At 38.6% G+C, this 26,627-nt stretch overlaps 1 protein-coding gene and 1 pseudogene across 13 annotated transcripts in view; both read right to left on the bottom strand.

Annotated features, from left to right (window-relative positions):
• Positions 1 to 457: 457 nt before the first annotated feature.
• Positions 458 to 26,627, bottom strand: part of LOC118142978 (proto-oncogene c-Rel-like) — a 365,180-nt gene continuing 339,010 nt past the window's right edge. For 12 of the 13 annotated variants that reach the window (XR_013520512.1, XR_013520511.1, XR_013520516.1 and 9 more), the window contains 2 exons: positions 16,686 to 16,825; positions 458 to 15,261 (listed from right to left, as the gene is read on the bottom strand). Coding sequence is in view for 1 of the 13 variants with exons in the window: in XM_078333033.1 (XP_078189159.1) it covers positions 16,790 to 16,825 (36 nt within the window). In the remaining 12 variants the exon portion in view is untranslated. Of the gene's footprint in view, positions 15,262 to 16,325; positions 16,826 to 26,627 lie in introns of those variants that run through there. The other variant, XM_078333033.1, reaches the window with a different exon arrangement.
• LOC118143249 (mitochondrial import inner membrane translocase subunit Tim8 B pseudogene) lies at positions 17,633 to 25,322 on the bottom strand (annotated as a pseudogene).

Below are 26,627 nucleotides of genomic sequence, written 5' to 3'. Positions count from 1 at the left end.
GAACACAGGCATCAGAGGCAACACAACATATCTACAACCATACAATCTTTGATAAACCCGACAAAAACAAGCAATGGGGAAAGGATTCTCTGTTCAACAAATGGTGTTGGGAAAAGTGGCTAGCGATGTGCAGAAAGCAGAAACTGGACCCCTTCTTGACACCTTACACCAAAATTAACTCCAGATGGATTAAAGACTTAAACATAAGACCTGGCACCATAAAAACCCTAGAGGAAAAGTCTAGGCAAAACCATCCAAGACATAGGCGTAGGCAAGGACTTCATGAACAAAACACCAAAAGCATTGGCAACAAAGACCAAAATAGACAAATGGGACCTAATGAAACCCCACAGCTTCTGCACGGCAAAAGAAACAGTCACTAGAGTGAATCGGCAACCAACAGAATGGGAAAAAATTTTTGCAGTTTACCCATCTGACAAAGGGCTAATATCCAGAATTTATAAAGAAGTCAAACAGAATTACAGGAAAAAAACAAACAAGCCCATTCAAAATTGGGCAAAGGATATGAACAGACACTTTACGAAAGAAGACATATATGAGGCCAACAATCATATGAAAAAATGCTCATCGTCACTGGTCATCAGAGAGATGCAAATCAAAACCACATTGAGATACCAACTCACGCCAGTTAGAATGATGATCATTAAAAAATCTGGAGACAACAGATGCTGGAGAGGATGTGGAGAAAGAGGAACACTTTTACACTGTTGGTGGGAGTGTAAATTAGTTTAACCATTGTGGAAGACAGTGTGGCGATTCCTCAAGGCCTTAGAAATAGAAATTCCATTTGACCCAGCAATCCCATTACTGGGTATATATCCAAAGGACTATAAATCGTTCTACTATAAGGACACATGTACATGAATGTTCATTGCAGCACTGTTTACAATAGCAAAGACCTGGAATCAACCAAAGTGTCCATTGATGATAGACTGGATTGGGAAAATGTGGCACATATACACTATGGAATATTATGCAGCAATCAGAAATGATATGTTTGTGTCATTTGTAGGGACATGGATGAATCTGGAGAACATCATTCTCAGCAAACCGGCACAAGAACAGAAAATGAAACACCGCATATTCTCACTCATAGGCAGGTGATGAAAAATGAGAACACATGGACACAGGGAGGGGAGTATTACACACTGGGGTCTATTTTTGGGGATAAGGGGAGGGCCAGTGGGAGCGGGTGGTGGGGAGGGATAGCCTGGGGAGAAATGCCAAATGTGGGTGAAGGGGAGAAAGGAAGCAAAACACACTGCCATGTGTGTACCTATGCAACTGTCTTGCATGTTCTGCACATGTACCCCCAAACCTAAAATGCAATAAAAAATTTAAAAAAATAAATAAATAAGTTCGGCCTACAGCATTTTCTGTGCATCATGAACTATAACAAGTAGAGGTGTAAACCAGTGGTAGCCCACACCTGTGCCAGTCACTGAGTTTTGGCCAAATGTAGTCAACTGTTCAAACCATGTTCAAATAAGGCCAACCGATAACCAGTTCAGCTGTGTACCTCACTTCCCATTTCTTTATGTCATTTTCCTTTATTTTTTTCTAGAAATCTGGTTCTACCATGTGGCTGCACTGGAGTCTCTCTGAATGGGCTGTGATTCTGGGGGATGCCCAATTAGCTAAGTGTTTATTGTTCAGTTAAACTCCTTTAAATATAATTCAGTAAAGCTTTTCTTTTAATAAGAATAAGATCAATTTATCCCCTTTCCCATTATTTGCTACTTGAACATCAAAAGCCCTATTTAATATTTCTACAAATTATTTAGGAATAGGAATAGGAATTCCTCAGGCTTCTGCTGTGCATCTAATTAGTTGATAAACTTAACTGCCCTACCTACTGTCTTTACTTTGAACTTTGTCAATCTAAACAGGCCCCTTCCTCAATTTTTGCAAAAGTTACCCTTATTGTTGAGTACAGTAGATTTTGTTGAATATCTGAGGATACAAAGAAAGAGTTTATGATTTAATAAAACCAACATCTTCAGTGTAGTAGTACTAGACTTCACTCATCTTAAATTTTTCTTTGCTCTTCTTGTGACGAATTTTACCCTCATCACTTCAATCCAAGGAGTGTCTCAATCTCATGCCACCTCACTGATTTTTCTCATTCTCCCTGTCTTAATGACTTCTCACTCCTTTTTCTTTATTTCCTGTTTCCCCTTTCTCTGAGGACTGTATTCCTGACAATTTTAAAAATGTAGATAGTAAGGATTTCTGTTGCCTTTCTACCTATACACTCAGAACTCATTTGTATCCAAAATGGCTTTCAAGACTTTTTCCTTAGACAGCTATCTCCTGAAAGGAATTCTTGTGCCAGCCATTAAGATAATATATATTTTCAATTTTTACTATGCATTAATTTTGCATTAATTCATTGTGGAAAAATACTAATACATTTGTTGCAATACTTCTGATTAAAGAATTATGCTTTCCTTCTGAGTTCTATACTGTTGGCACTATACAGACCAGGGCAGACTGTCTAAAATGTATGTTAAGTTTTGGATAAAAGTACTGTGTCAAGGGTCTGCAAGACCATCCTCTGGCTTGATAATTCATTAGGAAGAGTGACAGGATTCAGAAGCTGTTATACTATGGCGAAAGGATTCAGGTTAAAATCAGCAAAAGAAAAGGTAGCATGGGGCAAAGTCTGGGAGAAGACTGAGCACAAGCATCCTGGTGTCTCTCCTGGTAGAGTCACACATGGATACACTTGTTCTCCATGAAATGGTGACAATACATGTAAAATGTTGCCAACCAGGGAAACTCACCCTATTCTTGATGTTTAGGGTTTTATTGGAGGCTAGTCACTTAAGTATGCACTGTCTGCATGACTAGTTTACCAGTGCAGACTCTAGACCCCCAAAGTAAAAACAGGTGTTTACCATAAATGACATTGTTAGCATGTACTAACTGGCCAAACTGGTAAAGCATGCCCCAAGTCCTCAGGCATATGAAAACCCTTATCAGGCAGACATGGCAAGGAATCGGAGCTGAGTTCCCATGGACAGCCAGGACCCAGTCTGAAAAATAGGATTTTTGTTGGGAATATAGAGAATTTTAGCAACCTGGTCTGATTGGACTTTCATAGGTACTATGGTGAGTCTAGCATATAATTTCTAGCATCATTTTAGTATCCTATTCATTTTGTGTATTCATTTATGTAGGCATTATAATAGGATAAATGTCTCAGAAACATAGCTTCAGCCAGTCACGCAGTATATGTTAATATGAATCAAAGTGCTTCAAAGAAGACTTCCTAGCTTCACATCTGCTCCACAGCTGGGAATAATCAGACATTCTGAAGATTCCCTTGATGAGTATACAGAACTAGATGTTGTCCCCATCTGGGAAAGAGGCTGCATGATATCCCCGCTGATCCTATTATATACCTACCTTTTACATATCATATTATGTACCTATGATGTACCAGGTAGCTATTATGTAGCCTATTATGTACCAGGTGGAGTCTTCTCTGCCTGGCCCCATCTATTGTTTTGTCCTTTTGTGCCCATCTTGGCTAATTCCACCAATATTAGAGAAAATATTGAAGCATTACAAAGTGGAGAGGAGCAAGGATGTAAATGAACTCTTTTTCAAACACCTCCATGCTGGCATGTGAAAGCCACAGGTATAGCAGCTATCATTTCAAGTTGCTCCATGCCTGAGCCACACAGGAAACCCTTGCCTATGACACCTCAGATACACCCACAGGAAACCACTCCTTTGAATTTTTCTAATTGTAAAATACACTTGAGTAATTTCTGCAGCGAATGACTGCTCTTTTAAGAAATAGAAGGAGAATATAAAACAGAGGATCAATATCTCACTTCTGCTACTCTGAAGGAAACAGGTACAGGGTTTTTCTATCTTTTTATTTTTCCTTTGTTCCCATTATTCCTTCATTCGACATTCAATAATTATTTAACTCTATAGTGCCCCCACATAAAAACGTTTTCTTCTCAGGGACTCTCATAGTCTTCTTGCTGGCCATAGTATTAGTTTCCTGTTTTGCCACTGTCACAAATTACCACAAGCTTCATGGCTTGAAACAACAAATTTATTTTCTTATGCTCATGGAGGCCAAAAGCACAACACAGGTCTCATGCATTAAAGTCAAGGTGTTAGAAACAGGTTCCTTCTGGAGGCCCTAGTGAATAATTTATTTCCGTGCTTTTTCCAGCATCTAGCAGCTACTTGCATTACCTGACTCAAATCCTTCCTGCTTCAAAGCCAGCAGCATAACATCATCAAATCTCCCCATTCCCTGCTTTTATCATCACATCTCCTCTGTCTTATAAGTGGCTTTGTGATTATGTTAAATCCTCTCAGATAATTCAGAATAATCTTCCTATCTGGAGAATCTTAATTAAACCACATCTGCCAATTCCTTTCATCATGTACGATAACCTATTCATATATTCTGGGGATTTGGACATAGACATCTTTGGAGGGCCATTATTCTTCCTGCCTTAGCCATAAATGTTTTTTTCTGAAGCCACTAGAGATGTTCTTTCTACTCCATATCAGAAAGGTCTTTATATTACTCGATTCTGCATCCCTCCTGTATTAAGCAATGATGTGAACTGGTCTTAGTATGATGTCGGTGTGTTGGTTTGGGTTTTCTTGTTTGTTTCTGGCTGGCTTTTTCCTTGCCTCATTGACCTTGCTACTAAGATCCTTGTTATACTCCAGCACTAACCACACCAGGAAGTCTGGCCCTTGGTCAGCACATGTATTGCTGTAGCTGGTGTTGGGGGTAAGGAGAGCCTCTCTCCAGTAGTGTTGAAACTATTATAATACACTGCCAAGCAGGGCTACCTTCTTCTATCAGTCTCTTGGAGCACAACTTTTATTATAGTGCCTTTTTTTCCTCCATTTGCAATCTAGGAAGGCAGGCTTAAATTTTAATCCTGACCAGTCCATGAATGTGCTGGGTTACTTTTGGGAAGTAAATTATCCTTCCTCTGCCGTATTTTTCCTCACATGTAAAATGTATGTAATATCTACCTTATAGATTTTTTTGTAAAAATCAACTGACGTAACACTTAGAATGCTCCCTGTGGGGTACATAGTAGAGACTGAAGGAATTACATTGATTTGTTGTGATACTGATATGCACGATACACACATGGAAGAAAACATGAGGGATTAAGCTGGAAAAGTAAGATGAAACAAGGTCATAAAATGCCTTACATGACCAGATGAGGTAACGTGATACCTGGAATCAAACTCAGAGCCTTTTCATGAGCAGACCAGTCTTGGGTGTCCTTCTCTTTAAGTGTCCTTTCCTGTCTTGGTCTCAAACAGTTTCTCAAATCCCACTTTATACCAGAAGTGTTTGGTGAACCTTTGAAAATTGTCAGCCAACGCCTACTAAAAGCACAGTTCACAAGTTTCTGCTTTCTGTTTCTCTGAACACCATCTACAGGATGCCCTGATATTTTCATCCTCTGAGTAATGCCAGACAGTTTGGCCCAAGTAGATTCTTGGTTTCACAAGCAACTAATAGCTCCTAGCCCTACAGGAGCCTCTTATCCTGAACAATGAGTTGATTAAATTTACACTCAGGTGCTAGTACATTATTTATTTACTTAGTTATATATTCATTGGTGTTACCAAACATTACACTAACATTTAGAAAAGACTTCTGCAAACCTTATCCTCAGTCCCTATCCCTTCATAACATGAACCTCAGATATAAAGGTTTGAAGGTGAGAAAAATAAATCTAACTTTTACAGAACATTGGTGTCTAATATTTGTGCCTCCTTCATAGCTTTAACCTCAAATACAATCAGTTTGCAAGTCAAAACAAGATTTCAGCAACTGCCAGCTCATCTTGGCATCTGAAAAATCAAGGTGTGTTCTGATGTTGGCTTCATAAATTAGAACCAACAATAAAGATTCTGGAATCAGGGCTTAAGTGGCAATTTTGTTGATGATGCATGATGCAGAACAGAATGCATTCTGCTCGGCCGCACGGAGCTGCCTTGGCAAGGCTGGCAGCAGTAGGCCGTTTTCTGTGTGGGATGTTAGCTAAGGTTTGCAAAAAGCCACCAATTATATACCTTCTGAGTCAAAAAGATGTTTTTCATAGCTATTTATGTACTTTAATGCTAAATGGCCAGAAATCCAGGGGTCGTCAAGGACAACATAATCTGAAACAAAATAGTTTCTGCCCATTCCAAATTACACAAATAACTCTCATAGGACCATATCAGGGGCAATTACTCCCATAAGCTTTGGGGTAAGGAATTAATTTATCATTGTTAAAGAAGCAACCTGTGTCAGAGAGACGTCCAGCAAATTGCCTAAGTTCACTTAGGTAACTACAGAGCTGAGACTGATTCCTGATCCATTCTTTCTTTTCTGGCTACCTGGTTCCTGCCTCTGGATATAATCACTCATTTTTCACCTTTAACGACATCAATCTGAACCTGTTTCTCTGCCCAATAAGACCTTATTTGTTCCTTTTCACTGCCAGCTCTCCCCAAGGATGGTCATACTCAAATCTTTACTTCTTCATTCCATTGTTGAGTCTTATAATCTGATTTCCATACTTTCTCATCCTAAAATTAGCCTCTGAGGGCCTCCAAATAGTTCCTTTTGGACAACTTAAGGAATACATGTCATCTCTGTAGCTCAGAACTAGGAACAAGAAAAATAGGATTTACTGTCATTTTTTTTCTACTCAAAAAAAAAGAAACAAAACAAAACAAAACCATGCATTGTCCCCTAGAGATGAGAAAACTGTTTACTGCTACTTTTTATGACTACTATCCCCACTTACCTTCTTTCTAAAAAAAAAAAAATACAAGTAGAAAGCAATGGACAAAACTAGAACTTTTTCTAGAGTTAAAATTAATATTTGATGAAAGAGAAGATCTTTATGAGCACCATACCTTGGCTAACCTGAATACCACCACACCCAAATGTGAAATTTCTCAAAGGTAGAGAGCAATCCTTACCCCTTCCCTCCAATTTGGTGCCTAAAATTGAGGAGATCAGCAGCAGCTATCTTGTGGTACACCAGCTGTATCAATCATTTTCTAACAGCATATACCCTGCCTTACCCTGTCACTGAAATACTTTTATCCTGGATTTTTCCTATCTATTATACTTCTGAGAACACTATCATCTAGGAATGGGTTAAATGCGTTAAGGACATGGTGTTGTCTCTTACCAAAGGATATCATTTCACAGTGAAAGTGAGTAGGAAATAAGCTGATGTCCCTTGAGGCTCACTGGAATTATTAGGTAGTCTATCATCGAAAAACACAGCTTTTACTATCATCTTTACTTTGTACCAGTGACCCACTTATGATGGCTTCTGATACCCAAATTATATAGTCTAATAATTAATCACTTTCAAATTTTGTTTTTCATGCCAGTAAATCTAAACCCTGATATCCTATAGACTTTAGTGACCAAGAAAATGACATCTCCACTGAGACACAATAATACTTAAATAGTAATTGAAACTGCTATGTGAATGTTTCTAGCTTCTTGGCCCACTGATTGAACTATTGGGAAATAGTCCCAGTATTGCCTATATTGATAAAACTAAATATAAAGAGATAATTGGCTTATACTATATTCCATGTCAACAAGGAGAGGGTGGATTTCTGGAACTCCAAGGCTTAGAGGGCAACTTTCTGCGTCACCATATCCAAAGGAAAAGGTTAATGGAAAATGACCTCAATTTCATATTGGCAAGACCGCCAAGAACTCAGACCTCACAGGAATGAAGATCACATCTTTGAATAAATTCTCTATCCAGCTAAGGTATTATCTAAAGGCTAAAGAAATACGGGATGTGTGACAGTAAAAAATACTTGTCCCTTCTCTTTTTTCTTTTTAAACATAAGAATAATTACTGTAGTCATGGCTAGCTTAATAATAGTATCCTTTTATCCCACTAGTATATATTAGGTGAATTACTGGTGGTTTTAGCTACCATTCAATCTGCAGATCATGAAAGGGTATGGAGTAACAGCTATATGAGAGTGTGATAGAGGTAAAGGAAAAATTAGCATCGCCTGGACTGCATGGATGATGTAAACAAAGGACTTTTGGGGGTCTTCATGACATCACAACCACTGAATTCAGTGACTTCATATGAATTTGAATTTCTTACTATAGATGAAATAAATACATTAAAGTTGTATGCATGATTACTGGATCATGTGAGATGGTGGCATCTATAGAACTATGAGAAAGAAAGCCAGCTCAGAATGCTTTTTAGCCACCTAATTTGCACACAGTCTATTTTAATTCTCTCTAAGCAACCTACATGGTCCAACCAAATTAAACACTGTTTTAAAAGAAAGCATTATAATGTTCATGTATTGAATATGATGAGAAGAAAAGGAAAAAACACCAAAAGGCACTAGTTACACCTTGCTTAATCTCATACTCTTGGTCCCAAGGTAGATTTCCCTGATCTGTGTATTCCCTGATCATTGCAGCCTACAACAGATTGATGGCAATGAACCCTCTAGAGTCAAAACTTGATGATTGTTTGGACCCTATTATCAGTTGCTTGTTTTATGAAGAAAGTGAAAGGGTTCAATTTGGGTCTTACAGCATCCTCTCAAGATGTGCTTTGCTGCAACCATACCTGGCTGAGGCTTTCCTCAAAGTGTCCTTCCCCTCTCTCAGCTCCTGATCATTAGGAGGGGGAAAAAAAAAGCTAGCTTCTTATCATGCTGGTGTCTTTCTCCCAAGGTGGGAGGCTTTTCCTTTTTAATTAGTTCAAGTTCTTTATTTTACATACACAAATTTGGCAACATTGAAATCAAAACATCTCTCTAGCCAGATCCTGCTAAGCAACTCAGAATCTTCTTTATTGATTGCATATTTTAAACAAAAATGTTAGCATAGCTGCTGCTGCTTTCTTTCTCAAGGAGGCGTAGATGAGAAATGTAACCACATTCTTCAAATAGACCCGATACAGAGGCTAACTGCTTTTACCATTCCTTCCTCTAGCCATGATTAAATAATCAGAAACTCACTTTGAGGTGGACGAAATCAAAGGGTGACGTATACTGAACAGGACCCTTGAGCTGGCTTCTGTGCCCAGCTTCCCTCTTCTGGCTGTAACTGCACTGCCCAGGCTTCCTATTCTGAGAGGCAGGTATAACCTTTATAGGCCAGAAGTGGCCTTATGACTGAAAGGCAGACAATCCACAAGCCAATTGGAGAAGTATTTCATAGACTGCTGGCAAAGACGAGTTGAGGCAATTCACTGTTAACCCATGGAAAACAGAGCTGAAAGAGTAGGCGGAATTTGCTGGTCAGGAGCAGGGTGATCAGCAAGTATTTGGAGCACAGCAGAGTCCTGAGTGGTAGAACAAAAATCCTCAAACTTCTGTTGCTATGAGCCCATGATTTATACACAGAACATCCCCCGTTGCAGACACAATGCAACACAGGGTTACTTGACCTTTAGAATTCTGCATCTTGATTTTTCGGACTGCTCATGTTCCTTATCCGTGTGTACTTTTATTTGAGAAATCTTGAATTGAATGGATCTGTATTCTATGCACTAAAGAAGCCTAACTAAATAGGTGCTTCAAAAATTCAGTTTAGTTCAACTCATATTTACTAAGAACTTCCTAGGTTCCAAGCTGTGTCCTAGATACTACAGATACAGTGATAAATAGTTCATGAAAGCTTCTGCCTCGAGGTTTCTCACTGTCCAGCACGGGAGAGAGAAAATTTCTTCATTGTATTATCTTTCATACTCAGGGCAGTTTCTTAGGACGTGTATCATGTATTAGTTAATTTTATCTTCACATAAATTCTATAAATAAATTTTATTCTCAACACATTGGGAAAAATTCTGAAGGGTTAACTTTCTTACCTAAGACTACAAAACTGATAACAAGCAGAAAGATAACAGACACTTAGCTGTTCTTATTTAAAATTCAAGCCACCTTCAGTACTCCTTGCTGCCTCTCTTGCAATAACAACTACTTAATATATGTTCTACGGGTGACTTAGTTTTATCTTACTGAAATCTTACAAGGAAGTCTTACTATTCACTCCCATCTTACACTTTAAAAAAATTATATTACAGAGGTTATAAGATAGATGGTAAAGTGACATGTTTAGTGGAGTTACAGCCAAAACCAGACACAACTGTTAGAAAAGAGCTGTAGAATAGTAGGGAGAAAGCAGAAAGGGGTACCATGATCATCTAGCTCCTGTCTTGAAATGTTTCATTTGTGTTCGTTTGTATCTAATTTAATTGCAAATTAAAATAAGGCTCTGTATCTTCTTATAGGTCACCTATAACTAAATTCTTAGGTATCCTATAACCTACATGAGTAGTTATTTAATTGAATTACAATTCAGAATAGACAGAAGACTTACCCTAGTAAGGACATCCTAGTATACTTATCCTAGGAAGAAGCCTATTATCCTAATATCTTTGTATGGTGCTTTGACTTCCCATTGACTATATTATTTGCAAATATAATTATTTTAGGAAAGAGATGCAACCCAGACATTTTTATATGCTTCCTTGGTATTCAGTTCTTGCTTTATGTGTCTCAAAGAAGGAAAGGAATGAGAAAGGCTTGGATTTGAAAGCCAATATACAAAAAAGGAATCAAGGGGCTTGCCAAGTAATTCCACCTACAACCTAGATCTCTGTTAATTTATTAATTCAGCCTGTGGCTCTTGAGCACTATCTATAAACCAGGCATACTGATGAATGTCCTGCTTCCAAAATCCATATAAGAACCTCATGTAGGATCTCATGCATTCATATACATCTTCTTCCATTCATCTTATAGCTGAAAGAACTTTGCCTACCAAACTGTATGTATTAACAGTGTTCATATTAGAGATTAGTGTCACACACAATTCTCAAATGCCGCTTCTGATTAATATGGCATACTCAGAGAAACAAACTTTGTTGACAAATTAAAATTAAAGGCTAAGGAACTTGACGTTTTAGTTAGCCTTAAAGGCACTTAAGTGGGAAATTTTGTGATTTTATTTAAGTCTCTTGAAATATGGAAGATAGCTCATAGATTTCCAATTTGCTGCTTCTTAGAAACTCTAGGTTCCAAAGAATTGAGAGTAAGAAAATTGAGCCAGACAGTATGTAGTGTTTTATCCTCCTCTGCCTTTGTAAATGGCACCTTCTCTGTCCCGAATGTGTTCCTTTTCCTGCTTTTTCACTTAATGGTGATTAACTTTGCTCCACAGTTCAGTTTCAAAAACTCTAGGAAGAATATCCTAAAACTATCCTCCCTTCCCACATTTGGGGTAGATTATACTCCTTTAGGATTTCATTGTGAACAATTAATAAAATGATCACAGAACATATTGCCCTGTATGGCAATAAGTTTTCTTATCTATTTTCTTCTCTGTCTTAAGGTTTTGACTTGTTTTTTCATCTGGTTCTCTACACCAGGAAAATTTCTGCAACCTAGTAAGCATTCAATAATTGCCTACTAAGTAAATGAGAGAGGATAAATGGCTCACCCAAGGTCATACAGTTAGTGGCTGAGTTAGATTTGAATCTGAAGCTTTTTCCATGTGTCCTTTCTCACTGTGAAGTATTTTCCAGATAAAGTAAAAGACCCTCATTGGATAACATCATAATACAGTCACTGCCTGGCATGAGCATCTCAAGCTCTCATCTTTCAAATGTATTGTAAATGTTCTCTTTTTTGCAAAAAATGTGAACAGCACAGACAATAGCAATATGATTAGAAGGCAAAGTGATTTTGGCAACATAATCTTAAATGAGGAGTTTCTTTAATGCAAATAATTGCAAATAAAACCTAATGCATGATAATTATACTTTTAGTATACATTGATTGAGAAATATACATATACATAACTCTTTGTAATAATTTCACATTCCTTAGAGATTTGCAACCCACAGGTTGAGAGTCACAAGTTTAGCTGAAACATCACTGAACTGAAAGTAGAGTAACTTGACTTCTGGTTCAGCTCTGTTACTGCCTAGAGAACCCTAGACGGAGACTTGGCCTCCCAGCTTTTTTAACTATAAATGAGGCAGTAGACTGAAGACCTCTATGTCAGGCTTTGCACTGCACTGCTCCACACCCCTCAAAGTGATGTTCACATAGATTATAATGCAAATGATGCCCCTTGTCGCTGTACAATGCAATAGCACTGCTTAAGAAATTTGCTGTCTTAACAGGTTGCCTCTAGATTTAGCCCTGCTCTAAATAGACAGTGGGAGATTTCAACCATGTCTTCCTACAAGTGTCAGCCATCCTCATTATACTCTCAGAGTCTTTCATAGCCAACTTGACAACTTGGGAATTATATCAGGCAGTCCTCTGTTCTGATTAGACATTGACACCTTTTACTCGAACCACTATGATACTTTATACTTTCTCTTTCCTATTGCCTCCTAGCTCATCTCTACTCTTCCAAAACTACCTTTACTCTTTATGGTAAAATGAAACAGAACAGGTCTTTTGGAGTCCCCTGGGAATCTCACTAAGGTTAATCAGGCATTTAAGGGATTGTTAGAAACTCTGAGGACTTCTCCAGAGCCAAATGTACACTTTCTCTCTGAACCACATCTGGCACTTGTGTCAGGTCCAGGAGAAATAATCATGAAAATCAGAGATAATAATGACACATTAGCTCATCTCTTCCATTCCCCTGGTTTGCCCTGGAGAAAAAATGACACTGGAAAGGAACTCCTGGCCTCCTGTTCCTCCTGTGACTCTCACCATTAAACTCTGGAATGTGTCTCTCATTTCTCTTCAAAAATGATATCTGAAATATAAGTGTTTATAAAAAATGCATTTAGAAGGAAGGAAGAAATAGAAACATATGAGAAGGAGGGGGGGAAAAATAAGTAGTAAGAAGGAAGGACCAACCAAAAACGAATTCAAGAAAATACAATATCTGGGGCCTTGTAATCAACAATCTCTCATTATTTTACTGAATCCTTTTTTAAACTTTTATTCTAGGTTCAGGAGTATATGTGCAGGTTTGTTACATAGGTAAACTTGTGTCATGGGTGTTTATTATACAGATTATTTTGTCATCCAGGTAGTAAATCTACTACAAAATAGTTATTTTTTTGCTCCTCTCTCTCCTGCCACCCTCCACCCTCATGCAGACCCCAGTGTCTGATATTTCCCTCTTTGTGTCCATATTTTCTCATCATTTAGCTCCCATTTATAAGTGAGAATATGCAATATTTGGTTTTCTGTTCCCGTGTTAGTTTGCTAAGGATAATGGCCTCCAGCTCTATGTTCTCACAAAATACATGATCTCATTCTTTTTATGGCTGCATAGTATTCCATGGTGTATAGGCACTATATTTTCTTCATTCAATCTGTCATTGATGGGCATTTGGGGTAATTCCATGTCTTTGCTATTGTGAGTAGTGCTGCAGTGAACACACACCTGCATGTGTCTTTATGGTAGAATGACTTACATTCCTCCGGGTATATACCCAGTAATGAAATTGCTGGGTCAAATGATAGCTCTGCTTTTAGCTCTTGGAGGAATTGTCATGTTGCTTTCTAAAATGGTTGAACTAATTTACACTCCCATCAACAATGTATAAGTATTCTAAGTCTCTTCTCTCCATATCTCAGAATATTTCACAAATCCCATTCTTTACTCTTTGTTAAATAAATTCCTCTATTTGTGCATTTTATACATGTCCCATCTTGGTTATCCTGGTCTCTGTGTCATAGCTTTAAGTACCAATGCCAACCATTAACCCACCACAATGTCTATGTCTTTCTTTGATGACATTTGTAAGATCAATAGTCTAATTGGATCCTACCAATTGATGAATTGGTGGCCTTGAATCAACATTCTACCCACATCTAGCTAAATGTGGCCAGTTACAGAAGTCTAAGAGCCAGAATATATCATGCTTGGAAAACTCCATTTCTTTGTTCAGACCAACCTGGGTTTAAATCTAGATTTGTCTACTTATACACTGTCTGAGCTTGAGCAAACAGCTCAACATCCATAAGACTCTACTTCACCCTTAAAACAGGAACAATAATAGTATGAGAGATCTTCAGAAAGTTTGTGAAAAAATAGAAATAAAAGATAAAAATATAAATTTTATTTCTCAATATAAGTTCTATCAAGTTCAAGAGACTTTTGTAAGTGATGCTACCAGCCATTTAGTCCATCTCTAAAGAATGGAAAGTCTTGGGAATTTAACCATATCAATGTAGTCTTTTTAACATTATTAACAGGGAAAAATGGGTACCCTTTACAGATGTTTTAAGATTGAAAAACATAAATAAGTCAGAAGGAACCAAATCAGGACTGGAGGTTGGATGCCTAATAGTCTCCCAACAAAACTCTCTCAAAATTGCCCTTGTCTGATGAAAGGAATAAACAGGAGCATTGTTGTGGTGAAGAATAACTCTCTGGTGAAGGTTTCCTGGGTGTTTTTTCTGCTAAAACTTTGGCTACCTTTCTCACAACCCTCTCATAATAAGCAGATGTATAGGTTTCTTTTTGGCCCTTTGGACAATCAAAAAGCAAAATGCCTTGAACATCTCAAAAAACTTTGGCATTATCTTTGCTTTTGACCCGTTTGCCTTTGCTTGGACTGGACCTCTTTTACCACTTGGTAGCCATTGTTTTGACTCTGATTTGTCTTCAGTGTTGTACTGGTAAAGCCATGCTTCACCTTCTGTTACAATTCCTCAAAGAAATAATTCAAGATTTTGATCCCACATGCTTAAAATTTCCATTAAAACTCCAATCTTGTCTGTGGCTGATCTGGGTGCAATGGTTTTGGCCCCCATGAATGGAAACATTGAGTTGAACGTTAATTTTTCAGTCAGAATTGTGTAAGCTGAACTTAGTGAGATGTCCATGGTGTTGGCTTGTTTCTTCTATTAATTGTCAGTTACTTCAATTAGGACAGAAACAAGATGAAGTTTTCCTCACAAATTGATGAGGATAATCCACTGCTGAGGAATTCATCTTCCACATAGTCTTGTCCCTTCTTTAAAATAAGTTCAACCATTTATAAGTTATTCATTTCTTTGGGTCACTGTCCCCATAAACTGTCTAAAGCATTTAATCATTTCATATTTTTAATCTAAACCTCACGATAAGTTCGATGTTTCTTCTTCCTTCAATTTTAGCAGAATTTATGTTGCTGTGATGGGCTCTCTTTTGAATCTGATGTCTTATTCTTCTTTGTGCTTCATACTACATTCCGTTTAAACATGCTATAATGAGATAGCACAAGTTTATTTTTATGAGGAAAATGTTTGAAACTCATGAATAGTTTTTTATAATATATATTTTCCAGAAACATTTTTTGAAATTCCTTCATGTAACCAGACAAAACTGACGGTCGGGCTGCTTATTCTTGTGGCTCAACAATGAGATGCCAATGAACTGGGAAAGAAGGGAGCTTATTTCTATAACCAGGTACAGAGAGTAGACCTAGAAAATATTGCCAGACCAACTCAAAATTACAAAGCTTCTCAGAGCTTATATACTTTCTAGGCTATATGTCTACATGTAAGTGTACATTCATCTAAAGATATAAGTGATTAACTTCTAATCTGTAACTAAAATCGGAGTCCTGAAGACCTTCCTCTGGAGCCTCAGTAAATGTGCCTAATTCAAATGTGTCCAGGTGCTGGAGTGATTACCCTTATCTTGTCTCCTGCTAAATCAGGAGTTCCTTAAACCCCCAATAAACTTATTTGTGGAGACCTAGGGACTTTCTTCAGGCTCCCAATAAAACTTGTTTAATTCTAAATGGGTCCCGTTAAAAATTCCTTTATTATCTTGTCATACTTCAAGACCCAGAAAAGGCCTGGGCAAAACTCTTGGTGGGTGTTTGTTACATTCCAGAATTTGTAAGGGCGCTGGGTCTATCAGCTTTTAATATCTAACTTCACCGCTCAGTCAGTGCTGAAACAGTTGTTACAGAGGCCAGCATTAGTAAGATGTGACGTGCCACAGTCAAACTTTCTTCATAGAATTGTTATAAGTAGTAAGTGACAAATAGGTAACGTATGAAGCATTTATTAAGTAATCAAAACCATTGACTAGTATTACTAATATAGAAAGTTATGACATGCAGTAGTGCCCAATAAGTTCTTATTGACTAAATGAACGAACAAATGTCATAAAATACCAACTCCTCTCAAAAGAAAAGTATATTGGAAAATGTAGTTTTGTAAAAAAAAAAAAAAAAAAAAAAAAAACAGAAGCAAGTTTCATCTACAAGCCACTAACTCTCATATTCTGATTGGATTAAAACCATTATTTTCTCCTCAAGAGTGTTTCTGATTAGCTGTGTGATTTTAGCCCAGGAATCACCAAGCAGAAAAGCAAAAGTTAAAGTAGGTTTGTAAACATTATCTAACAGATGACAAAAGTATTTGCCTCTGCTGTGTCTTCAGTTCCCAGAGTAGCCAAGATTTCCAGTGAGAGAATTCAGGAGTTTATATCTCACCTTTGTGAGCAATTTCCACCCACTCCATCAAACTCCATGATGCCATTGTTCATGTCCATTTCCTGATGCAGACAGCTGCTCACTTCTTGTTTCTATTGTGTTAAGCTCAGAGGTCATCAAGTTCTCACTTGTGGGCTTTGTGTTGGGCATGCAAGGTACAAGAAAAAGCAGCAGACTTACCTCCATGAAGAGCTTTTTGCCATTTGTAAAATCCCTCTTTGTGAAGACCAACAAATAAGACCATGACTTTTCTGAAGTGATGTTAGTCTTTTAAATATTCAATATCATAGTTGTCCAATGGGAAGGCCATTAGAGTTTTTCTATAAATAAATGAGTGGAATGTTTCATTGGCTCCTACTCAAACTTTTCCCCAAATACCTTACCTTAAGTGGAAATAAGTTGCAAAATGAAGAGACAGAGTACTGGGCCAAACACAACAGACAACGTATGTATTTCCTAATCAGGCATGCATGTAGAGATAGGACATGCTATAAAGATGGCCCATAACACTGCTTGGTTACATGCACCCACCACTGATGTTAATTATAGAGCAATCTATATTGCCACTAACAGGGTTACTGGGCAGCAGTAGTCCTACTACAAGGTCAGACTTTCTCAAATGCGTGCAGAGCTCAGTGTGAACTAGAACTCTGACTTTTATTTTTATCTTTTCTTTTGGAAAAGACAGTCACGAAGCAGTTCATATCACTCTGTCATCCCCATATTGTACTCAAAGGATTTAATAGACTGGTTATGCAAATATCTAAACATCGGATTAAAATATATGAGAAGTGCTTTGCAGTCATTTCTATAACATTCGTTGTTAGTGTTTTAAAATTCTTCTTTCTAAAGAATTCAAGCCACATTGCAGGCATTACCTAATTCAACCTGCCAGTGCCCAGGGAGATATCAGATTAGTATCATTCTTTTCTGTTTCATCTCAAGGGAAACTGAAGCATGGAACATTTTCCAGAATGTATATGAATCCATAATACAGCAAAAACTAAATCAGAGAAACCCTGGAACCCTACGCAGAAAATTCAACTAGAATGCCTCATGTAAAATTGTTACAAATGTCCTAATTGAATGTTGCAACATTACAGCACAGAGCTTACACTACCCTCATAATATAAAATTGCAGCACCCTTATCTGGTAAATAGAATAGGCTCATAAACCTATTCATAAAATAGGCTCTCAAAGGTTGAGAATCAGCTCTAGGGCTGAGGCAGTACCTCAGGGAACAGCAATGTTATAATGCAATGTTTTCCAGAGTGTGTTCTAGAAAAAAAATCTCAAATGATGTTTTATAAGCAAAGGTCAAATAAATATAGGAATTGCCACATGTATAATTCTCCTTGAATATTTACACTAGCATACAAAAGAACTTTGAGAAATCCTGCAGTACAAGAATATGCCAAAAAGATATGTATCATTTTGAATTCTTTGTAAACAGTGGAGAAAGGCTTTGATTAACTTAATCAAAAAGAATATTTTTTCAGAAGGATAGTGGACAGATTGCTCATGTATTCTAGTTGGAAATGAAGAAGTCCTCTAGAAGGACAAGGGTCAGTCAAGCCTCATTTAGGCATTTCAACAAAAATTTATGGACTTTCTTTAGGCCACATCTGTCAAATAACATGGCTACAGATTTCTTCCCACTTCCATCCTGTGTTTATCTTTATTTTACTTGACTAGAAAGTTTGGCTGGCTTATTGGAAAATTAAAAAAAAAAAAAAGGCACCTCTACCTTAAACTATGTCACTGAATTACAGTTGACCTCAAGCAAATCACTAAATCAAGTGGTTATTATGCATAATGGACAAAATTATTTTAGCAATTATTCATAGCTCTAATATTATTATCTAAGTTGAATTTCAAGCCTTTAACATTTCTTGATGGTCTTAAGAAACACCCCAAATGTTTCTTTGGTTATTTTTCCAAACCTAAACCTCTTTTTAAACTGTGCTGCACTGTGAGGCTCTAGACAGTTTAGTTTTATTATTCTCTGTTATGTTTTCTTTGGGAAAGCTGAAGTGTGGTCAAAACAAAGCCAAAAGGAACTTGACCTCTAAAATGGAAAATTTTCACTAAAAATTCCTCTTACTATAAGATCAGTAATAAAAAGTAGGCAGAAAAATAAAGATGAAACTTTATTTTACATTTTGATTCTAAGTCCCAAAACTATAAGCTTTCATCAGCTGACCATGCCCCAACATTTGCTTGCTGCCTGTCATACATGGTCAAAAGATTAGTTGCTTCTTTGCCAGTTTAGGTTTAATATTTCCTATAAAGCACCAATGAAAATAATATGAAAATAATATTGCAGTGTGGGCTTAATATATCCTATAAAACTGTAATGAAAATAAAATTGTTGGCAAGATGGCCAAATAGAAACAACTCCAGTCTGCAGCTCCAGCAAGATCAATGCAGAAGGCAGGTGATCTCCGCATTTCCAACTGAGGTATCCAGCTCATCCCATTGGGACAGGTTAGACAGTGGGTGCAGCCCACGGAGGGTAAGCCAAAGCACGGTGAAGCATCACCTCACTCAGCAAGCACAAGGGGTCAGGGAACTCCCTCTTCTAGCCAAAGGAAGCCATGATGGACTGACAAATGGTACACTCCAGCTCAGATACTATACTTTTCCCACAGTCCTTGCAACCCATAGACCAGTAGATTCCCTCAGATGTCTATAACACTGGGACCCTGGGGGTTTTGTTTTTGTTTTTTTTTTTGGAGAATTCACATTTATCGAATAACTGATGTGATAGAGCCTGGAATTTCTGAATTCCAAATAAATAAATTTCACTCTTCGAACATTTCATCTTTTACTTTTTGGCACCAACAGACTTGATAACAGCCTGAGGCTGATCTCACAATGGGCTGACAACCTTCCCCTACTGGCCCTTCAGTCTGCTTAATAACAAGTCCTTTGCTTCTATCATTCTCCTGGGGGATGGCCTACTGCCCTCCTTTCTGTACAATCTGGGCAAACCGACTGGTAATGGCAAGAGTGGTGTCAATGAAGCGGTCTACAGAGTTGGAGAGACAGTTTTCAGTGCAAGAATCTAGGCAATTCCATGACTTCTCCACACACTTATCCCAACATAGTTCCATGAAATGATGCATCTGTGCAGTAAACTGAGCCTTCTGCTGTTCAGCAGCCACCAAGCATTGCAATTTCGCTTCATCGGCTTCATCCAGCTCCGCCATTGTTTGCCTTAGCCTCAGCACCTTCTGACAACCATGTTTGCACATGCATGACGGGTGTACCCCCACCTCTCGACTTCTGGTTCACCCCAAAACTGGACAGCCATTTGGACTCACAGCAAGCTAGCTGCAGAATATTTTTCTCACATCCCAGTGGTACCTGGAATGCCAGCGAGACAGAACAATTCACTCTCCTGGAAAGAGGGCTGAAGCCAGAGAGCCAAGTGGTCTAGTTCAGCAGGTCTCACTCCCATGAAGCCCAGCAACCTAAGATCCACTGGTTTGAAATTCTCACTGACAGCACAGCCATCTGAAGTCAACCTAGGATGCTCTAGCTTGGTGGAGGGAGGGATGTCAGCCATTACTGAGGCTTGAGTAGACAGTTTCCCCTCACAGTGTAAACAAAGCTGCCAGGAAATTCAAACTGGGCAGAGTCCACCACAGCTGGGTAGCCAGACTGCCTCTCTAGCTTCCTCCTGTCTGGGCAGGTTATCTCTAAAAGAAAGGCAGCAGCCTCAGTCAGGGGCTTATAGATAAAACTCCCATCTCCTTGGGACAGAGCACCTGGAGGAAGGGGTGGCTGTGGGTGCATCTTCAGCAGACTTAAACATTCCTGCCTGCTAGCTCTGGAGACAGCAGCATGTCTCCCAGCACTGCACTCAACCTCTGCTAAGGAATAGACTGCCTCCTCAAGTGGGTCCTGAGCTCCGTGCCTCCTGATGGGGAGACACCTCCCCACAGGGGTTGACAGACACTTAATACAGGACAGTTCCAGCTGGCATCTGGGTGGTGTTCCTCTAAGACAAAGCTTCCCATGGAAGGAGCAGGCTCTGCTGGTGATACAGGCAAACAGGGTCTGGAGTGGACCTCCAGCAAACTCGAGCAGACCTACAGCAGAGGGGCCTGACTATTAGAAGGAAAACTAACAATCAGAAAGGAATAGCATCAACATCAAACAAAAAGAGGTCCAACAGAAACGCCACCCAAGCCCACCACATGAAAGGCAAATGGTAGATAAATCCACAAAAGATGAGGAAAAATCATTGCAAAAAACGCCAAAAATTCAAAAAACCAGAATGCCTCTTCTCCTCCAAAGGAGCATAACTCCTTGCCAGCAAGGAACAAAACTGGATAGAGAATGATTTTGACAAATTGACAAAAGTACCCTTCACAATGTGGGTAATAACAAACTCCTCTGAGCTAAAGGACCATGTTTTAACCCAATAAAAGGAAGCTAAGAACCTTGAAAAAAGATTAGAAGAATTGCTAACTAGAATAACCAATTTAGAGAAGAAAATAAATGACCTGATGGAGCTGAAAAATACAACATGAGAACTTTGTAAAGCACATACAAGTATCAATGGCCAAATCAATCAACCAGAAGAAAGAATATCAGAGACTAAAGATCAACTTAATGAAATAAAGTGTGAAGACAAGATTAGAGAAAAAAAGAATGAAAAGAAATGAACAAAGCATCCAAAACATATGGGACTATGTAAAAAGACCAAACCTACCTTTAATTCCTGTACCTGAAAGTGATGGGGAGAATGGAACCAAGTTGGAAAAAACATTTCAAGATATTATCCAGGGTAACTTCCCTAACCTAGCAAGACAGGCCACAGTTCAAATTCAAAAAATACAGAGAACACCACAAACATACTCCTCAAGAAGTGCAACTTGAAGACACATTTTGTCAGATCCACCACAGTTGAAACGAAGGAAAAAATGTTAAGGAAGCCAGAGAGAAGGGTCAGGTTACTCACCAAGGTAACCCCATCAAACTAATAGCTGATATCTCTGCAGAAACCATACAAGCCAGAGGAGAGTGGGGACCAAAAATTTAAATCCTCGAAGAAAAGAATTTTCAACCCAGAATTTCATATCCAGCCACAATAAGCTTCATAAACGAAGGAGAAATAAAATCCTTTACAACAAGCAAATGCTGAGAGATTTTGTCACCACCAGGCCTGCCTTTCAAGAGCCCCTGAAGGAAGCACTAAACATGGAAAGAAAAAAACAGTACAAGCCACTGCAAAAGCTTACCAAATGGTAAAGACCATTGACACTATAAAGAAACAGCATCAACTAATGGCCAAAATGACCAGCTAGCATCATAATGACAGGATCAAATTCACCCATAACAATATTATCCTTAAATGTAAATGGGCTAAATGCCCCAATTAAAAGACACAGACTGGCAAATTGGATAGTCAAGATGGATCAATGTGCTGTATTAAAGAGACCCATCTCATGTGCAAAGACACACATAGACTCAAAATAAAGAAATGGAGAAAGATTTACCAAGAAAATAGAAAGCAAAGGAAAAAAAACAGGGGTTGCAATCCTAGTCTCTGATAAAACAGACTTTAAACCAGCAGAGATCAAAAGAGACAAAGAAGGACATTACATAATGTTAAAGGGATCAATGCAACAAGAAGAGCTATCTTAGGTATGTATGCAACCAATATGGGAGCACCCAGATTCATAAAGCAAGTTCTTAGAGACATACAAAGAGACTTAGACTTCCCCACAATAATAGTGGGAGACTTTAAAACCCTACTGTCAACATTACCAGATCAACAAGACTGAAAATTAACAAGGATATTCAGGACTTGAATATCTGGACCAAGCACACCTAGTAGACATCTGCAGAACTCTCTACCCCAAATAGACAGAATATTCATTCTTCTTAGCACCTATAGCACTTATTCTAAAATTCACTATATAACTAGAAGTGAAACACTCGTAAGCAAATGCAAAGAATGGAAATCATAGCAAACAATCTCTCAGACTGCAGTGCAATCAAACTAGAACTCAGGATTAAGAGACTCACTCAAAACCACATAACTACATGGAAACTGAACAACCTGCTCCTGAATGACTAGTAGATAAATGATGAAGTTAAGGCAGAAATTAAGAAGATCTTTGAAACCAATGAGAACAAGACACAATGTACCAGAATATCTGGAATGCAGACACAGCAGTGTTCAGAGGGAAATTTATAGCACTAAATGCCCAGAAGAGAAAGCAAGAAAGATCTAAATCAACACCCTAACATCACAATTAAAAGAACTAGAGACACAAGAGCAAACAAATTCAAAAGCTGGTGAAAAACAAGAAATAACCAAGATCAGAGCAGGACTGAAGGAGACAGAGACACAAAAGACCCTCCAAAAAAATCAATAAATCCAGAAGGTGGTTTTTTGAAAAGATTAACAAAATAGGTAGATCATTAACCAGACTAATACAAAATAAAAGACAGAAGAATCAAATAGACACAATAAAAACTCTATCACCAATGGCCATACTGCTGAAAGTAATTTACAGATTCAGTTCTATCCCCATCAAGCTACCAATGACCTTCTTCAGAGAACTGGAAAAACCCACCTTAAACTTCATGCAGAACAAAAAGAGAGCCCACATAGCCAAGTCGATTCTAAGCAAAAAGAACAAAGTGGGAGGCATCACACTATCGGACTTCAAACTATACTACAAGGCTACAGTAATCAAAACAGTATGGTACTGGTACCACAACAGAGACATAGACCAAGAGAACAGAACACAGGCTGTGGAAGAAATGTCACACATCTACAACCATCTCATCTTTGACAAACCTGACAAAAACAAGCAATGGGGAAAGGATTCCCTGTTTAATAAATGGTGTTTGGAAAACTGGCTAGCCATGTGCAGAAAGCAGAAGCTGGGCCCCTTCCTGACACCTTACACTAAAATTAACTCCAGATGGATTAAAGACTTAAACATAAGACCTAACACCATAAAAACCCTAGAAGAAAATCTAGGCAAAACCCATTTATGACATAGGCATAAGCAAGGACTTCATGACTAAAACACCAAAAGCATTGCAAAGAAAGCCAAACAAACAAATAGGACCTAATCAAACTCCACCAGCCTCTGCACAGCAAAAGAAATGATCATTAGAGTGAATCAGCAACCAACAGAATGGGAAAAAATTTTTGCAATACCCATTTGACAAAGGGCTGATATCCACAATCTACAAAGAACTAAAACAGATTTACAAGAAAAAAAAACAAACAAGCCCATTCAAAACTGGGCAAAGGATATAAACAGACACTTTACAAAAGAAGACAGGGCCGGGCGTGTTGGCTCACGCCTGTAATCCCAGCACTTAGGGAGGCCGAGGCGGGTGGATCACGAGGTCAAGAGATCGAGACCATCCTGGTCAACATGGTGAAACCCCATCTCTACTAAAAATACAAAAAATTAGCTGGGCATGGTGGCGCATGCCTGTAATCCCAGCTACTCAGGAGGCTGAGGCAGGAGAATTGCCTGAACCCAGGAGGCGGAGGTTGCGGTGAGCCGAGATCGTGCCATTGCACTCCAGCCTGGGTAACAGGAGCGAAACTCCGTCTCAAAAACAAACAAACAAACAAAAAGACATACATGAGGCCAACAAACATATGAAAAAAATGCTAATCAACACTGGTCATTAGAGAAATGCAAGTCAAAACCACACTGAGTTACCATCTCATGCCAGTTAGAGTGGCGATCATTAAAAACTCTGGAGACAACAGATGCTGGAGAGGATGTGGAAAAATAGGAACACTTTTACACTGTTGGTGGGAGTGTAAATTAGTTCAACAATTGTGGAAGACAGTGTGGCGATTCCTCAAGGACCTAGACATAAAAATTCCATTTGACCCAGCGATCCCATTACTGGGTATATATCTGAAAGATTATAAATTGTTCTACTATAAGGACACATGCACACGAATGTTCATTGCAGCACAGTTTACAGTAGCAAAGACCTGGAACCAACCCAAATGCCCATCAATGATAGACTGGACAGGGAAAATGTGGCACATATACACCATGGAATACTATGCAGTCATCAAAAATGATGAATTCGTGTCCTTTGTAGGGACATGGATGAACCTGGAAATCATCATTCTCAGCAACATGACAATACAGAAAATCAAACACCGCATGTTCTCACTCATAGGTGGGTGTTGAACAATGAGAACACATGGACACAGGGATGGGAGCATCACACACTGAGGTCTGTTGGGGGGAAATAGGGGAGGGACAGTGGGGGTGGGGAGTTGGGGAGAGATAGCATGTGGAGAAATGCCAGATATAGGTGATGGGGGAAGGCAGCAAATCAAACTGCCATGTGTGTACCTATGCAGCAATCTTACATGTTCTTCACATGTACCCCAAAACATAAAATGCAATAAAAAAATTGCCTTCACCCCAAAGTGAATACAATATTTAAATGTATTACAATTAAAAAAATAATGATGATAATAATAATGTACCTAGCCAGGTACAGTGACTCACACCTGTAATCTACCACTTTGGAAAGCCAAGGCAGGAATATCTCTAGAGGCCAGAAGTTCAGGACCCACCTGGGCAACATAGCAAGACCCCATCTCTTTAAAAAAATTCAAATTGGCCAGTCACAATGGTGCATTCCTATAGTCCCAGCATTTTGGGAGGCTGAGATAGGAGGTTGGCTTGAGTCCAGGAGTTCCAGACTGCAGTGAGCAATGATTCTACTACTGCACTCCAGCCTGGGTGACAGAGGCAGACCCTGTCTCAAAAGTAATAATAATAATAAGGAGTGAGAGAGAGTTTTGACAGAAGAGGAGAAGGTCATGTAAAGATAGTTACAGAGACCGGAGTGATTTAGCAACAAATGAAAAAATGCCGGTAGCCACCAGAAGTTAGAAGAAGCAAGAAGTATGTGTGTGTTTGAGACAGAGCTTCACTCTTGTTGCCCAGGCTGGAGTAAAATGGCACTATCTCAGCTCACCACAACTTCCACCTCCTGGGCTCAAGTGATTCTCCTGCCTCCGTCTCCCAAGTAGCTGGGATTACAGACATACCCCACCACGTCTGGATTATTTTTTTGAGGGATGGGGTTTCACCATGTTGGCCAGGCTGGTCTCAAACTCCTAACCTTAGGTGATCCACCCACCTTGGCCTTCCAAAGTGCTGAGATTACAGTTAGGAACCACCACACCTGGCCGTGTGTGTGTATTTTTTAATTGATGTGAAATTCCCATAAAATAAAATCAAGGATCTTAAAGTGAAAAAAAAAGTATCACCACTGATCCAACTGAAATACAAACTACCATGAGAGAATACTATAAACACCTCTATGCAAATAAACTGGAAAATTTAGAATAAATAGATAAATTTCTGGACACATACATCCTCCCAAGGCTAAATCAGGAAATTGTTGAATCACTGAATAGACTAATAACAAGTTCTAAAATTGAGGCAGTAATTAATAGGCTACCAACCACAAAGAAAAAGAAAAAAACCCAGGACCAGACAGATTCACAGCTGAATTCTACCACAGATACCATAAGGAGCTGGTACCTTTCTTTCTGAAACTACTCCAAACAATAGAAGAAGAGGGAATACTCCCTAAGTCATTTTATGAGGCCAGTATCATCCTGATAGGAAACCCTGGCAGAGACACACAAACAAAAAGAAAATTTCAGGCCAATTTCACTGATAAACATCAATGAGAAAATCCTCAATAAAATACTGACAAATCGAATCCAGCAGCACATCAAAAAGCTTATCCACCATGATCAAGTCAGCTTTATCCCTGGGATGCAAGGCTGGTTCAACATACACAAATCAATAAACGTAATCCATCACAGAACATAATCCATAAACAGAACCAATGACAAAACCCACGTGATTGTTTCAATAGCTGCAGAAAAGGCCTTTGATAAAATTTAACACCCTTCATGATAAAAATTCTCAATAAACTAGGTATTCATGAAACATATTTCAAAATAATAATAGGTATTTATGACACACCCATTGCCAATATCATACTGAATAGGCAAAAGCTGGAAGCATTTCCTTTGAGAAGTGGCATAAGACAAAGATGCCTTCTCTCACCACTCCTAT

This window comes from Callithrix jacchus, chromosome 7 (assembly GCF_049354715.1).
Source record: "Callithrix jacchus isolate 240 chromosome 7, calJac240_pri, whole genome shotgun sequence".
Taxonomy (NCBI): Eukaryota; Metazoa; Chordata; class Mammalia; order Primates; family Cebidae; genus Callithrix; species Callithrix jacchus.
This window is presented reverse-complemented; position numbering and strand designations above follow the sequence as displayed.